Here is an 18210-nt window from a genome sequence, read left to right on the forward strand (position 1 = left end):
TAAGAGGGGTAGAAGCCCTATGAAGAAGGGACCCTCTTAGTTCAAATTCGGGACAAAACCCATGAATAAATTGAAAAAACCTTTCTCTCTCTCTCTCTCCATTTGCTCTTGCCTCACGGCAATAGCACTTCCTTCCCATTGTAGTTCGAGAAGAGCAAGTTCATCCCACAACGGAGATAGAGTACTATAGTAGTCTCTAATGCTCATATCTCCTTGTTTGGTTTCTTTTATTTTTTCTTGCAAAAAGAAATGCCTAGCAAGGTCTTTTTGAGTGTACATACCTTTCATAAAGAACCATGTTTCATTTGCTTTCTTGAATTTGGCAAGATTGGAGTGAATTTTGAGCTCTACATTATTCATGAACCATGCCAATATTTTTGGCATGCTCGCTTTCCAAATTTTCAACTTTAGATTGGTATTCTTGAATAGTTTAGCCATTTCTTCTTCATTCAAGGCTTTTTCTAAATTTTTCTCTTTTTTGGTATTCAATTGTAGTTTCGGAATGGTTTCATATACATACCCCCAAAGTCTTTTACCTTTGAGATTGTTTTCCATAGCAGCCGCCCACATTCTATAGCTGGTTTCATTCAATTTGAATAAAAGAACGATCTTTGTATCTTTGTCGACCAACATGGAGGGAGTTGAAGATAAACAAATGTATGATACTTAAAACCTACTCATTTAGAATCATGCTTTGTATATAATTTTTTTTTTCATATTTCTTTAATTTTTCAAATTTTATTATAAAATAAGCATTCATTTTGGATTTCTAGGAATTGACAAGGTGTTCAGGAGGCTAGCAATAGCACCTGAAAATCACCTGGAACTTTGGCTACATAGATTTTATTTCTAGAAAAAGTGAAAGAGAATCATGTCAACATTTAGGTTTCAATTGCAACAGATTAAAGTGATGCTTCTGATTATGCAGATCACCACAGTATAGCCATCTAATTTCCAAATTTCTGCCTTTGACAGTAAAAGGGCCAGGAAACACCAAAGTGAAAAAAATAGTGAATGCCCATTGATAAACAAAAACAGACTGCAAAAGTAGGAAGAACAATACATACCAGAGGCACGACCAGCATGTCATGGTGCAGCAATTCTGTAATTCCCTCTGGCAATAAAGCCATCTGTTGAAAGAACGAGGATATGTCAAAATCAATGAGCTTTGTTAACATAAAGACCCATGAACAGAAACTAACAGAAAATAAATAGAGGACAAAACATCATCTTCAAGGATTTGCCAGGAATCATCCTTAAAATCATACAAGCCACTTCACAAATTGGTGCCATAGGATAAATCATGCAAGAACCTTTCAGTTGTGAGGGAGAAGGGAACTAGAAAGTTCCATAGCTACATGAAAACAAACTAAATGCTTGAAAACATAAAATAACCACTTTGTTTTTTGTAGAAAACATCAGGCACACAAAAATAAGAAAACTTCAGTACTTTGACCATTTTTTCAGTTATATTTGCTGAGCTAAATAACCAAGAAGAAACTACTGTTTGTCCATAAAAACATTTATTTGGAGCTACTAAGTCATTTTTTTACCTCATTTCTCTCTCCGGATGATCTGTCACCAATGAGATGCCTAAGATATTCTTCAAATTCTTCATCAGGAGCCTGAAATTTGAAACAACTGAATACATGGAATGAAGTTATAATTGAAGCAAACTGACTGATTCTATAAAACAACAGTATTCAAGGAAAAGTCAGAATTGTAATATATGGACATCCGTCAAATTGAGCCAAATGGAAACAAACATCACAAAGAAGACTGACTTTCAATATTTTGAGAACCTTTCAGGAAAATGCTAGATTAGACTTTGGAATAAATTAACTACACAGATAATTTGTTTGTATGACACAAAAAACAGCTGAAACAGGATCATAACTTCCTTTCTAGGGAAAAAAGGGATAAAACTTTGCAGAATACAAGAACATTTTCAGCTTAATAAAATGGTAAAGGCCTGATAAATCACAAAAGCAAGGTTACAAAACCAATTGCAAAGTCAGAACATGCAACAATGCCCATGACACACACCAGACGAACTCCAAAAGCTTTTGCTACTCCGGCTAAAGAAACATCAGAATGCAGAGGTCCTACAGCTCCATATACAAAGACCTGCAAAAAGCAATGTTACTATGTGGCTACATGCATTCAACTTATTTCTTTACTTTTTCAGGGAATCAAAAGTAAACTTCTATTAAAGTGCTAAACTTGCATAGAAGTTCCAAACCAATTTAGAGTTTCAGAAACAAGACAGTAAACACTACAAAAAATTGCCATACTAGAATGTATGGATCATTACCATATCATTAGTGGATTTCCCATCTTCAACTTCTTCAGCAACTGCATCAATCTGCACCGTAAAAAAACACAAAACAAATAAAATATTTCCCCAAAATTCATGTTCTAATTATAAAACTTCAGGATAATACAGAAGAAGCCAGGGAATGAAAGCACCAATTCAGTGAATTCACTCTTAGCCAACATAAATATGCTATATCATTTGCAACTAGTGGGATGAACTCAGTGTAATACCCGAAAATTTAAGTGATTCTATGTGATTTGGGCCTGGGATCCAAATTTTGGATCCAGGACCCATAAAGGGATTTTCACGAATAAATTTACCCCGTATAATCTTATATGTATATATAAGTGTAATAATTTTAATTAATTAAATAATTCGAGGGATAACTATTTACGATGGTGCGTAGATGGGTCCGGGGTCCACCTTCCGGATCCATATACCCGTATATATATTTTAATATAAATATATATAAAATCAGAATAAAATAAAGAATGCAGTAAATAGTTTTAGATGGATCCACTCTTATAACCAGCCCGGATCCAAATTGGGATTTGGATCCTGAGTAGCAAGGTGCCAGTTGAGGAAGCGGGAGCGGGAAGCGATACGGGAAGCGGGAGCGGGAAGCGAGGCACTTTCAAAATTTTAGGAAGCGGGGAAGCGTGGGACCACTTAGGAGCGATTCGGGAAGTGTCTCGGAAGCGACTCGGAAGCGTCTCGGAAGCGAGGGGGAAGCGAAAAAAATAAAAAATAAAAAATACAAAAAAATTAAAAAAACAGGGGAAGCGTGGGGGAAGCGAGGGGGAAGCGTGGAGGAAGCGAGGGGGAAGCGTGATGGGAAGTGCGCTTCCCATTAAAGGGAAGCGCGTCCCCCATTAAAGGGAAACACGTCCCCCATTAAAGGGAAACGCGCCCCCCATTAAAGGGAAGCGCGCTTCCCAAAAAAGGGGGACGCTTCCCCCCACGCTTCGGAAGCGCGACGTTCCGCGTTTCCAAAGCACGCTTCGGGGAAGCGCGCTTCCCCTTTTAGCTAGGCGCTTCCGGTAACCCTGGTTCGGACCCGATACCCGGAAAATAGAATCAATGAAGTTTAGGGGATTTGGGCCTCAGATTTGTTACCGTTATCGGATCCATAAAAGAATCCGTAAATAACCCACAATGGGGTGTTAAATTATACTTATAATATTATTTTTTAATTAAATAAATAATTAATAGTATTTATAAGAAAAAATAAAATAAATCTGGTGCAGGGTCGGACCCGCAGTTGGACCCAAGAGGATCCAATTGTGGATCCACAAGTGCAGGCAATCAAGATCCGGGGGAATGCTGGATTCGGAGCCGTGGGTCGCGGGCTCGAATCCGGACCCGAGTTCAGTTTTAAAGGGCGTTAAACAGGAATCGTGCCTAGGGCACGATTCTTGCTTTCAAGAACTAGAAAGAGGGAGGGGCGGGGGGGTTACGCAGAGCGTAACCGACCCCGCGTCTCGGCAAGAGGGAGAGGGGTTTGAGCGATAAAGGGGGAGTGGAGAGGGTCTCTCTCTCTCTCTCTCTCTCTCTCTCTCTCTCTCTCTCTCTCTCTCTCTCTCTCTCTCTCTCTCTCTCTCTCTCTCTCTCGTCTGGTCTCTCTCATATCTCTCGTTCTTTCCCCCCTTCTCCTGTCCTTTCCCTTGCGTGCGACAATCAACGACGCCAGCACAAAAATCCCCTCCACGGCGTCGGAGCAGTCGAGGCTGGTGGAATCGCTCTCCTTCTCGCGACAGTTGCAACCCTCAAACAACGATTTTGAGGTACGGGTTCTCTCTCTTGAAATCGGGTGAGAAAGGGGGTATGGACTGGATTCCATGCAATTTTTTTTTGGGAAATCTCATCTTGAAATTCCTGTCTTTTTCTCTTTTGGGCTTTCGGTGGGTCGAATCACATGGGGTTAAATTGCGAGTTTTTCACATGCTCATATCTTCACATGTTCCTTGAGAAGGATTTAGTTTAAGCAAGCTAGGGAAATTTCAGCTCGTATGGGTCTAAGGTTTCGGGATGGTTTTTTTAACCTATTAAGAACCTGGTTCCTGAATTTAAAGCAGATTTCAAGTTTGATCGGGGATTTACTATGAGTTTGGGTATCATTTGTTTTGTTGGGAGTTCATGATTAGGATATGAATACATTGATTTTTCTTGTTGTATGATGTCCAAATTTGTGGATTAACCCTGATTCCAATTTAAAGTTATTCAGATTTTTTTTTATTCAGCATGTTTAAATACATTTTTATGGGTTCACGATTTGATGGTGTTCAACACACCAAATTTTTGATTCGTTTGTTCACCTGTTAGTTTTGGATCCCCTGTTGCATAAGGGATTTATGGTACGTATGAGTAAGGTCTGCCAAGAATGTGATGTAATTGGATGCACGCATGGTAGGATCTTGTTATGTCAAGACATACTGATTTTTTTTATTGCATGTATCTCGATACAAAGCTCTTTACCCAGAATAGTGATATGTGGTTTTGGTAATAGAGCGATTGTTGTCATAAGCTCTCTACCCTAGCAAGTTACCGTGACTATTTCATCTAGATATGCAAGTTTATCATACGTAATGAGCATCCATAGGATTTAAATTACGCTTTCTTGTTAATACATTCATTTTATTGCTTAAGATGCATATAGATCTATTTATCATCTTCATATATGGGGTTCTATTATAACCATGAGTGGTCCAGTAGGTGTTATTTAGCACAAGCATGTAATTAAATTGTTATGTCTATATATATTGACGTGGAGCTTTGGGGGTTTAATAAAGTTTACTTCAGATTTATTATGTCAATCTGAATCAGTTATTTAAACCTGATTTGTTAGAATGAATCGAGCATGCATCCATTCTTAAATCTGATATGTCTTGGTTAACTAAATAATGTATTGAAAATTTGATTTTTTTTATTAGAAACTGTTAAAGCTTAATCGTTTTGGATATTTAATTAAACCTGAGACTAATAGGGGTTGTGCCTAGTAGTTGTCAAAAAGAAAAAGAAAAATTTCTAGCAGACTCGGTATTGGCTCAATTCTGGAAAAAAAAAACATGTATGCTAACTTTCAAATTGTGTCAAGAGTGGGCTAACATGCATACACAGACTTCATAGGTGGAATGGTTACATTCGGTGTTTATGTGAGTTTGCATGGTTGTTCACATGTGGAAGATTGCATTGACATGAATATATGCACTAACATGCAGCATACGGGTGACATGAATATGTGCATTTAGTGAATACGTGTGCTTGTCCTAAGTAGATGAATTACATAAAAGCATTACATAAATGACCACACTTGAACACTCGCACATAGTTGGTGAATACATGCATATGATTGTGGTAGCTGAGTCACATTGTTAAATTGGTATGAATGAATGTGCATTTTGAAGCATTTAAAAGTAATGCAATGTAGTATGTTGTGGTTTTCACATATGGTGCATCGATGATCCAAGTGAATCATCGCGGGTTTGGACAGTCTCAAGCTTTGGGTTGCTCCTTCTTTAATTGTTTAAATGTATCGCAAACAATCATATTTATATTATGGTTTTAATTGCGTTGTTTTATTGTTGCCACGAGTAGTAGACCGTGAAGAGTTGTGCATGCTGATTTGCGAGCTTATTTTTACATGCCGATTTGCAAGCTTATGTTATTCATTCTGCAAACTGATTTGCAAATGAAAAGAAATGAATTAATAACAAGATAAAAGAAAATGAATAACATTATAATTTATGTCTCCTTGATGTGGGAATCTTGGAGGTTGCGGTTTGGGAGAAATCGTAAGGATACAAAAACTCTGTGTGCGTTGTTGTTGCCCCTGAACTCGATAATGAGGTTCTTCTCCTGGCCACGGTTTTAGGAAGAGTCCGCCACTTTGCCTGGGAGTGGTGTGTTTGACACAACTGTTATTGTTTTTGTATACCAAGAAAGTGGCGTCATTGGATGTTTTTTATGGTGTCCCCGACATTGGATGTTGTTTTTCAATATTCCGATGGATGGTGTTGTTTCCTGATATCGGTCGAGGGCTAAGTTTGGAACCTGGTAATAAAATACAAATTATTTGCTAAGTTACCCCGGGAACCCTACTTGACCTCGGGGACTGTACCCGTTTGGTGTATCCGCGGGCAATGGTAATTAAAAAGAAGAACTTGAAGTTGTGTGCATTTAATAGGACATACATATGAAAAGAGAAATGCTTAAATGAAAGATAATAAAGGGTTCATGCATTGCACATAAATCATGCATATTCCTGTTATGCATTAGATCATGCATGTTCCTGTTATGCATTAGATCATGCATGTTTACTTGTTCCCTTGGTTGTTATATGTTGATTAATGCATGATGTTGTTCTCGCTTAGATTTAAATGCCCTTATTGATTAAATTATGATCCACATTACTTACTTCGTGTTCCCTCATGCTCAATGTTTATTTTATTTTTGCATGAATGGTTAATTGTCTTATGAATTGGTTATAACTGTATCCCTCTAAAATATTACATGAATCTTATTTATGTTCTTTTTCTTACTTGATTCATTAGGGGAACCTGTACGCAGAATTCTTCGGATTTCTGACCCTCTACTTTTATTGGTTTTTCCCAGACTAGGTGATCAATAAAGTCAACTCGCTTCTGGGGGGATACAAGGGTCACATTTGCTTCAGATTGCTTCACTTACGGACAGTGGCTCTACTTTTGTTTCTTTTAGTTCTTTTTATTTCCTGCAATTGTTACTTCACTTTGGAGTTGAGTATGAGACTCTTATTGATTCGTTAATAAAAAAGTTTAGTTGGTTGGTTATGGATGATAAAGGTAAGTTTGTTTGTGGTATGTGGTTATCCGATTGAAATTGAAACTGTAAGGACCCCGGGTCTCTGAGAAGTTTTCCTCAATTCTGGAAAAAAAATCTGCATTTTTCAAAGGGTACGAGTTGGGGTCGTTACACTCAGACCTACTCTGGTCTTCCTCAACATCGACCAATTCCACAGTCCTAGTAATCGCCATAGTAAGGTAGGCAATGCTCATTATCATACTTTCACAAGGCATGACATTCTTATGCAATAATCAATGAAACATATGCATTATGTTCAATCCTGGGAAAATATCTTGAAGGATTAAAGGAATCTCAAGTCACAGTAAAGAAAAAAAAAGCATGGTCCAGCAAATACGAGGAACAGTAACGTCTCTGATCTTATCCTTGTTTTAACTTTTTCAGATGCTTATAGGGTTGGCAATCCATATATTGGAAGGTCCACAACCAGTTCATTGTAATGAAATGAAAAGGGCTCACACACCTCACATAAGAAGCTAAACACAACCCAAAAATGGGTTTAATCACAAGGGCCACTAAAGGCCAAGAGAACACACTTAAAAAATAAATATATTATGTGGTAAATGCACAAAGAAAAGCATTGGTTACTGTTAAGATTGTGCTTCTAATATATATTCATATGTGTGTATATATATATATATATATGTAAACCAAAATACTATTTTGGTCATTTTACTTTGTAATAGAGGTCAACCCATTACAGGCTAACTGTACATTTTATTTATTTTTGTTTTCTACGTTTTGGTTTTTTATGTCATCGATTGGGACAGCTCCCAACAGCTAGTTGGGCTTCCTCTTATTATAAATAGGGGTTCACCCCTTGTATCTTTCTCATGCTTTCTCAAGCATTGTGTAATACAAAAGTTATTTTTTCCTCTCTTGGCCCTTGTGTGGGTGTTGTGGATTGATCCATAAGTGGTTCTTTTGTGGATTGGTTATGTTCTTGTAAGTCCATAAGAGGCTCTTGTTTGCTTATTAGAGCCATGTGGCTCTTAGGTTGTGATTCATTCAAAAAAGACAAGAGGAGGATCGTGAGATTGGTGAAGCATCGGTTCGTGGGATCGTTGCATCGGAAAGCACACCATCAAAGTTCTCTTTAACAAATTCTTGCTACCTTCTTTCTCTTTCTCTCATTATTGTAAAAATAGAGGATAAAAGAAAAGTGATCGTCTTCATTCTTATAAGACTCGATGATACTAACTATGTGATGTGAGCATCTATAGTAAAACATAAAATATGGAAAAAAGGTATATGAGGTTTGGTTGATGGCACCGAAAGAGAACCTAAATTTATACTTACCAAGATGAAAAATGAAAAGAAAGTGGCTCTTCAAGGAGAAGAGATGTCTAAGGTCGTCATCGAATATGAAAAAAAACAGAAAGAATGGAGGATGGGTCATTCCAAGATAAATGGATGGCTCATCAATAGTGTTATATCTAAAAATGCTTTAACTTAGCAAAATTTGATTTTGCTAGTGATGCATGAAAGTATCTTAAAGATATGTATAGTCTCAAGGATATATCTCAAATATGCAATGTGCAAAATAAGGTGAGAACTATGACCCAATGTAACGCCCCAAAATCCCGAACTTGTAAAAATTTAAATGTTCTGCACTCAATCCTTTTTCAGAGTTTAAAATAACAGTTTAGCAAAAAATTAGTGTTTGAAATAACAAGTCAACGAACCTTGGGTGTATTTCAGGCGAACTTTTCTTTACACAATAGATTTGTATCTCCATATAAGCATTGAAATTGCATAAATTCAAAACAAGGTTTTTGATAATTAAAGTTTATACAAAAGAGGAATTTCAAAAGAAACCCTTATGCAAAATTTCAAAATGTGCTCAGGAACAAAATATCAGAGAAAGAGTGGGATCTTGATATCATCATGTCATTGCATCATCGTCTATCGTACCGACCTAATCATCACCTATACCCCATAAAATGAGTCAAACTTATAAAAATCTGGTAGGTGCATAGATATCAAAATTAAGAACAAGACTAACATATGCATTGTTTTTTTCGTGATGTGCAGTTTAGAATAAGTAAAGTGAGCATAATAATTTTGTTTCGATAATTATCTGTTCTAAGGGTACGCACAAAAAGACGTAGAAATAACTGAGATTGCCCGGGGGTTTGTTATTTTATGTATTTTGATACCTTGAATAACTAGCTGAGTCCGCTCCTAAGAGAACGACTAATGACCGAGAAAGAATTCCCCATAGACCACTTGTTCAAGGGAATGCATCCAAACTTCTGCAAAAGTCATTAGGATCTACCACCTACGATAATTTTTTGTAGCTCAGTCCTCTAACCCCGATGACCGGGGACACCGAGTCATTGCTACTCGAGAATCGTAGTTGTTAACAACTTGTCCATCAGAGTTTTTGTATCATCACATCCTTTCTTTTAACGAAACCAAAAAAACGAAAGGGTATGTCAGATTCTATTTTAACTGACGACCCATTCTCCATGCTCTGGTCTTTTAAACCAAATTAAACATCTTTCCTTTAAAGGCAATCATCACCATTTATGTGATTTTCTTTTAATCATCATGGATTTTCACGCTATGAGATTATCATAAACCTTCATTTTAATCATCGTAGTACTAACATGTCGTGCATGTCTGATAGTACCACTACGATGAGCAAGATATCGATTTCTCAGAAAGAAACCCCAACTTTATTTAGAATTTTCAAAGTCTCGTGCTATAGGCCAAGGAATATCTGAGTCCTTTCGAATACCGAAAAGGAGGACCGAATGTACGTACCACTTAGGGCTATGTAGTCGAAGCCTTTCCATTATACAGGTTTAAGAGAAAAACTCGATTGCGAATACGCAAATGCCAAATACTTGTTTTTGCTTTTCGACATAGCGAATAAAATGAGCTTGAATTTTTGCATGTGAAAACCCTTTTAAAAATAGAGACTTGGCGAGGATGCACAAATCTATGTCTTTAAATGCACGCGTAATCTGAAGTAGGCAGGAGTACGCATACCTTATAAGATTATATATGTAACGACCCCAACTCATCCCCATTGAAAAGTGTTTTTTTTTAACAATTACGGAAACCAAAACCCAAGGATCCGGGGCATCACAGACTTAACAACTTTCAAACCACAAGGGATCTCTACATTGAACCATCCAAACAAAATAATTAACTTTATTACTTAAGAATTAAAGTCTGAGAACAAAAGTAAATTAAAATTTAAAATCACAGAGCCACACTATCAAAAAATAACATAAGGTAAGTCACGCAATCTCCCTATGGCAATCGTCCTCATTACTGAACTTCAAGTCGTGTGAAAACATAGGAAGTATTGGGTAAGAATAAAAGATTCTTTATACGAATTCCTCTAAAAATCCAAATATACAAGAAAAAGCATAAATCAAATTCATGCAAGTTTTCAGAAGAAAATAACTACAACAATCTCATAATTCAAATTATCATTCAAGCATTAAAAAACAATTATCATGCATTAACAATATCTCACATGAAACAAAACAAGTAAGAATGCATGGACTAATGTAGAACATTAAATATGCATGAACAATTTATTAAGTTATTATTAGAGTTCTTTTTTGCATGTATGTCCCTATTAAATACACGCAAGTTTAGTTTCACTTTTCATTAAAACCCGTAGATACTCAAAACGGGCACCACAAATTTCTGAAGTATAAGATAGGTTCTTAGTTGTAGCTTAACACACAATTTGTATTTTATTACTGGGTTCTACACTTGTTCTTCGACCGATATCATGAATCAACACTATCCATCGGAATATTAGAAATCAACATCTAATGTCGGGACACTTGGGAAATCAACATCCACTGATGTCACTTTCTTGGTATACCAATAATAACAGTTATGTCACACCATCACCCCACACAAAGTAGCTGAAAACTCCCTAAAACCGTGGCCGGGAGGCGAACCACCATATCGGGTTCAGGGGCACAATTGCACACGGAGTTTTAGTATCCTCACAGTTTTCCCAAAGCAGCCATCTAGGATTCCCATACTGTGAAAGGAACGTCTAGAAAGAAAAACATTAATTACATTATTTCTCTTTTTTATCTTTTTATCAAAAGTCAAATTCTTTACAAAAGAATTGTTTTGCAAATCAACATGCAAAACACACCACGAGACCTTGGCCCGTTATAAAATTTAACAGTGCAATTAATTTAGAAAGTCAATAATTTTAAAATGGATTTTTGCAATGCATACACACAAATCTTAGAGCAACACATGCTCGTAGGCCATATGGCCTACAGTGGTTCACATCTGACCACCGATGCATCTTATACAAAAATCCTCAGTAAACATGTAACCACACAATTATTCAAACATGTCCACAATGCATATTCATTCACACACAGCAAGAATATACATATAAAACAATTTACATATGCATATGAACACTTGCTTGCAACATGCATTTTGCTTTCATGATTTATCTCATGCATAACATCCAAACATGCACATGATCATGTTAATGCAACATTAAAATAACTTCAGAAATCACGTGTACATGATATGCACATTTATGCCAACATAATATTCAATTTCATAAGCATACATAACCAATAAGCACCTTTGCCAATTCAGGCATGCTCGAGATACAAAACATAATTACCGAGCCAACGCTATGCTGCCCCCACGAACAGGATAACACTAGCATGCTATTGGCAGCATGTTTCTCATGCATAAGCATGCAGCCAAAAGCAGTGAACAGCGGACAGTCTTGCACACAAATGTGCAGCACTGGTCACATTTTATAATTACAACACATTTAACAACATTTTATCAGATCGTATGACAGCAATAAGAACAATTTCATATTCAACATAATCACGATAATATACAAAAAAAAAATCTGACATAATGCTAACATAGATCAAAATTGAAATTTCAAGGTTGTTTTGATGTCGGTCCATAGGACAACCTCGAACAACCTAATGGCATTCATCTCTTTGCTGGAAAACAAACATGAATAGCCTGGTCTTGACCGACACAGGGGTCAGTTATATCAAACAAGAGATAAACAACAAATCGGTGGAGATCAACACTATCGAGCATAAGCATATTTCATTTTCTGCATAACATCCCACCGATAGCTAGAATAAACTTCTGAATAGGCCTTACATAGTTCAGTGTAAAAACCAAAAAAGAAATCAAAATGTGATTTGAGCATTCCATTTTGGAGAACCGGCACACCGAGACAGTCGGCCAGTAATAAAAGGACCACCCAGGCAGATCTGTCCACGGGTAGTAGACCGTAAATCCGTCCAGATTTACCTGTGCGAACACGGTAAGTTCGGACCAGATCTGCCGATAGGCAGCTAGCAGTTCCAAAAGAAACATGTTCAGAAACACGCCCAACAGAAAAAGTATTCAACTCATGGACAGTTTGGCAAATCCTAAACCCAAAACAGAATTTTATTTTTTTCAGCTGCATATGTATGTAACACTTAATCGATCTGAACATGTAAAAAGAAATACATAATAAAAATCAAACAAAACTGCATATGCAATAAATCTGAACATGCTTAATTAGAAACTGTTGAGAGTAGGTGGTTTAAAGTTAAATCTTCTTAGTTTTGGAGGTTATTTGAAAAGTTATTAAATATTGGACTTGGATGTAATTTATTAATTTGGACTCTCTCTATTTAACATAGAGAGAGCCCTAATGTCGACTAAGTGAATTAGAATTTTCTCTGTATGTGCTGCCGTCTCTCTCTCTCTCTCTCCCTTCCTCCTCTCTCTCTCTCTAACCAGGGTTCGGTACAACATCCTATATCATTCTACATGGTATCAAAGCATCGATCGTGGGATCTTACTCGATCGTGATCAAACTGTTGCCGAGTTTCTCCCTGCACCAACGAAGATTTTTTTTTTTCAGGTTAGCTGCTTGTGATTTCTGTGTAAGATCTGATAACAGATCTGGGATTTGACCAAGGTCATGGCCCAGATCTGTCATCAGATCTAAGGAACAGGATGCGTGCCTCTAGTTTCCTGTTTTTTTTCGTTCGTGATTCTCTGTTGCCGTGATCCCCCTGTTGCCGTGATTCCCTGGTACCGTGAATCCCTGCCGTGATTCCTTGCCGTGATTTCCTGGTGCCGTGATCCCCTATTGCTGTGATTCTTGTTGTTGTGATTTCCTGCAATCTTCCGGTCGATATTTGTTTATTTCTTGTCGTGACTTCCTGCTATTTGGGAGAAACAGCAATTGCACTTGTTGTGCTGTGCTGGTGATTAAGATATGACTGTCGAGCCCTATATGTCTAGGAACAGCCTCTGGTATGATTCAATTTATGCATATACAGAGTTGTGTTGGTCGTGACTTCATGATGTGCTGAAGAAAAATTATATTTTGGAACTATTACTCATGTGTATGGGCTGCTGTTCACTAATGTCGTGGAAACTGTGTTGAGAAAGTAACTTTGTTGTGGGCTGTGGATTCTTATTGTCGTGGTTTTGTGTGTGTGAACAGCTGCTGGTTGTCTAACACACGCTATCCCCTGTAGTGGTTGAAGTCTCTCCAGTTTTTGTTTGCTGAAATAGAAGTATATCTTCAATATGGCTGAAAGTTCGAAATGTGATTCCAAATTGGAACATGTTGGAGAGTATAAGGCATTTGCCAATCCCTTTTCGTATGGATCCTCTGTAAGGTTGAATGAAACTAACTATGCCAGGTGGTCCAGAACGTTCATGATGTCAGTATCTGGACATCGTAGAAAGCATATCTTGCTGGAAGAAGAACCCACTGAAAAATTGGGAAAATATGCTACCTGGGATGAAGATAATGACATAATTATGTCATGGATCATGAATAGTGTTGAAACCCACATTGCAGATGGTTTAATTTATTATAATACAACCAAGCAGATGTGGGACAATCTTAGAGATACGTATTCACAAGAGACCAATGTGAGTCGTATCCTGCAAGTCGAACAAGAGATATATAATTTACAGCAGGGAGATCAGACCTTGGCCCAGTATTATGCATCAGTAAAAGCTGCGTTTGAAATACTCAATGCTCACAGGCCTCTTTGTTGCTCGAAGCAGAAAGATCAGCAGAAAGATCATCAAGAACAGACTATGGTTGCTCGGTTTCTTACAGGTTTATCTTCAGAATTTTCTGTTGCAAAAGTCCAAATGTTGACTGGATCAGATGTACCTACTCTTGCTGATGCATATAATCGCCCTAGTAGACTTGCGATATCTCTTCCACAATCACAGCCTGTGACCCAGTCATCTGCTCTAGTTGCTTCCTCTGGTTATGGACGTGGAAATATTCAGAATATCAGAGGACGAGGTCGTGGACGAGGTATAGGAGGCAGAGGAAAGCTTCAATGCACATTCTGTGGAAAATCTGGACATTTAGAAGATCGGTGCTGGGATAAACATGGCAGGCCAACCTCTTCATCATCAAATTCTTATGCTCCTAAAGCAAATGTTACTACTCTGGAGGCAACAAAGGTACAGGAAAATATCTCTGCTGGTGACAGTAGTATCACCCTCAGTCGTGCTGAATATGATGAGCTGATAGCCCTTCGTTCTGTGAGTTCCATCCCTCCTGTAGCTGGTGTTGCCTATTCAACAAGAAATCACCTACATCCAACAAACAGTAAGTGGATTATTGACTCCGGTGCATCCAGACATTTGTGTGGAAATTCTCTTGTTTTTTCAGATCTAAAGGATATTAATGCTCATTGAGGAGTCTCATTAGCCGATGGGAGTTCCTCCCCTGTTGTTGGTCAAGGCAATATTTCTATATCCTCCTCATTACAGTTGCAAAATGTTCTTCATGCTCCAAACTTTCCTCTAAGTTTACTCTCTGTTAGTTGCCTTATAAAAGAACAAAACTGTAGAGTAATATTTGATCCGATGGGGTGTCATTTTCAGGATTTGCTGACGGGGAAGAAGATTGGTGGAGGCTTTGAAGCAAATGGAGTTTACTACCTACATCATCCAATGGGTAATGTTCATGCTGCCGTGGAACATTCATCCAGTCCTGTTCAGTGGCATCGTCGTCTGGGTCATCCTTCATTGTCAAAGCTTCGTTCAGTCTTTCCTCAAATTCCTTCCACCACATCATTTCAGTGTGAAGCTTGTTAACTGGGCAAGCATCATCGAAGCTCGTTCTCTTCAAGTCAGAGTCAGTCTAGTAATAAAGTTTTTGAACTTCTTCATGCAGATGTATGGGGTCCTAGTAAGATTCCTACTAGGACTCAGTGTCGTTACTATTTGGTTATTGTTGATGATTTTTCTAAGTTGTCATGGGTGTTTTTAATAAAGGAACGATTTGAAGTTCCACGTATTATTCAATCCTTAATTCTTGAGATAAAAACTCAGTTTGAATCTTTTGTCAAGATTGTTCGCACTGATAATGCTCTCGAGTTTAAATCAAAAGGTCTGTTACAATTTTACCAAGATAATGGCATCCAACCCTAAACTTCCTGTGCCTATTCTTCTCAACAAAATGGTGTGGCTGAGCGAAAACATCGGCACTTGCTTGATGTTGCCAGGACTATTATGATTCAATCCAATGTTCCTGCGTTATACTGGGGTGATGCGATTACCACTGCTTGCTATCTGATCAACCGCATGCCTTCGTCTTCTGTGGGCGATCAAATTCCATTTCATATCCTAAAACCTAATGCCCCACTCTTTTCTTTTTCACCCAAAATATTTGGATGTGTTTGTTTTGTACACAAACTTGGCCCTGACCGTGATAAATTAGTTGCTCAAGCTACAAAATGCATATTCATAGGTTATCCCAAAAATCAAAAGGGATATCGATGTTATGATCCTATTTCTCGCCGAGAGTATGTCAGTGCGGATGTATCTTTCCTGGAATCCACTCCATATTACTCCAGTACCGGTTCTCCACTGCAGGTTGATCCAGCTGAGTCTTTTCCTTTACCTATACCTCCTTTTCCGTTGGAGTCTGTGCCCTCACTACCGAACCAAACTTCATCCGCTTCCAGATTTCATAATCCTCCATTGGTATATGTGCGTAGAGCTCCATCTCCGCAAGAGCCTTCATCTTCTTCTTCCCCTGAGGTAAGTTCTACTGACAATAGTGATCTTCATGATGATGATAACAGGCCTATTGCTCTACGAAAGGGGACACGACAATGTACCTTATATCCCATATCTCATTTTGTCTCTGATGTCAGAATTGGAAATCAGATGAAGTCTTTTATTTCAGCCTTATCTGCTGAAACTATTTCACTGAACTATCAGCAGGCAGAACTTGATAAGCGATGGAAACTGGCTATGCAAGAAGAAATGGATGCTTTAGTATCTTAGCATACATGGGATCTAGTTGATTCCCCAACAGATGCTGACATTGTTGGATGTAAATGGGTATATACAATAAAGTACAAATCTGATGGTTCTATTGAAAGGTACAAGGCCAGATTAGTAGCAAAAGGGTATACTCAGACATATGGAATTGATTTCTTTGAAACTTTTTCCCCTGTTGCACGGATGGGTACGATTCGTCTTGTTCTCTCAGTAGTTGTTCAGCATGGTTGGAGTTTGTACCAATTAGATGTGAAGAATGCGTTTCTATATGGGGATCTATCTGAGACTGTTTACATGCAACAACCTCCAGGATTCGAGGTTGAGGGGGAGTGTCAGAAAGTGTGTAGATTGAGAAAGGCGATTTATGGTTTGAAACAGAGTCCTCGCGCATGGTTTCAAAAGTTGTTTGAAGTGATGTCACGCTTTGGCTTTAATAGGTCAGCAGCCGATCATACACTATTTATCAAGAAAACTAGCTCTGGCATAGTTGTTATGGTGGTATATGTGGATGACATTATTCTTACAAGAGATGATGTGAAAGCCATTGAAGCCACAAAGGCTCATCTTCAAAAACATTTTGTTACAAAAGACCTTGGTTCACTGAGGTATTTTCTGGGTATAGAAGTTGCCAGGAGCCGTGAAGGGATGGTTCTGTCTCAACGGAAATATGTTCTTGACTTATTAAAGGAAACAGGAATGTTGGGAGCCAAACCAGCAAATATTCCCATGGACCATAAAGTTCAGTTGTTTGAAGAAGCGTCAAAAACGGTTGATAGCAAAAGCTATCGCTCCCTAGTAGGGAAGCTATTGTATGTGACTGTGACCAGACCGGATATTGCTTTAGCAGTAAGCAAGGTTAGTCAGTTTATGGACAAACCAACTGAGGTACACTGGAATGCAGCTATTATGATTCTCAGATATCTAAAATCTTCTCCTGGAAAGGGGTTATTGTTCAGGAAAGGTGGAACTCTGGAGATAGTGGCCTATTCTGATGCTGACTATGCAGGATCTGTAGTGGATAGAAAATCTACCACAGGATTCTGTGTGTTTTTGGGAGACAACTTGATCTCATGGAGAAGTAAGAAACAAAATGTGGTTTCTAGGTCAAGTGCAGAATCAGAATATCGTGCTATGGCCCAAACAGCTGCTGAAATGATGTGGGTTCGTACTGTTCTTCATGATCTTCAGGTGAAGGTTTCATCTCCTATGACCATGATGTGTGATAACAAGGCTGCAACATATATAGCAAACAATCCTGTCTTTCATGAGAGAACAAAGCATATTGAGGTTGATTGTCACTATGTAAGAGATATGGTCCAAGCTGGATATATCAATACCAAATATCTTAAGTCAGAAGATCAAGTTGCAGATATGTTTACAAAACCCCTTGCTAGACCAAATTTCTCAAAATGTTGTGACAAGCTGAACATGATTGATATCTATGCTCCAGCTTGAGGGGGAGTGTTGAGAGTAGGTGGTTTAAAGTTAAATCTTCTTAGTTTTGGAGGTTATTTGAAAAGTTATTAAATATTGGACTTGGATGTAATTTATTAATTTGGACTCTCTCTATTTAACATAGAGAGAGCCCTAATGTCGACTAAGTGAATTAGAATTTTCTCTGTATGTGCTGCCGTCTCTCTCTCTCTCTCTCTCTCTCTCTCTCTCTCTCCCTTCCTCCTCTCTCTCTCTCTAACCAGGGTTCGGTACAACATCCTATATCATTCTACAGAAACGATACCTGA

At 38.0% G+C, this 18210-nt stretch overlaps 1 protein-coding gene across 4 annotated transcripts in view; it reads right to left on the minus strand.

Annotated features, from left to right (window-relative positions):
- Positions 1–18210, minus strand: part of LOC149835910 (bifunctional cytosolic FAD synthase/FAD diphosphatase-like) — a 103985-nt gene that overhangs the window by 37833 nt on the left and 47942 nt on the right. For 3 of the 4 annotated variants that reach the window (XM_090008846.1, XM_090008845.1, XM_090008848.1), the window contains exons 10-13: positions 2315–2365; positions 2047–2127; positions 1554–1625; positions 1068–1130 (exon numbers count right to left, since the gene is read on the minus strand). In XM_090008846.1, the coding sequence (XP_089864972.1) occupies positions 1068–1130; positions 1554–1625; positions 2047–2127; positions 2315–2365 (267 nt within the window). The remainder of the gene's footprint in view (positions 1–1067; positions 1131–1553; positions 1626–2046; positions 2128–2314; positions 2366–18210) is intronic. The other variant, XM_090008847.1, reaches the window with a different exon arrangement.

The sequence above is a fragment of the Nuphar pumila genome, chromosome 6 (genome assembly GCF_984573655.1).
Source record: "Nuphar pumila chromosome 6, dmNupPumi1.hap1.1, whole genome shotgun sequence".
Lineage (NCBI taxonomy): Eukaryota > Viridiplantae > Streptophyta > Magnoliopsida > Nymphaeales > Nymphaeaceae > Nuphar > Nuphar pumila.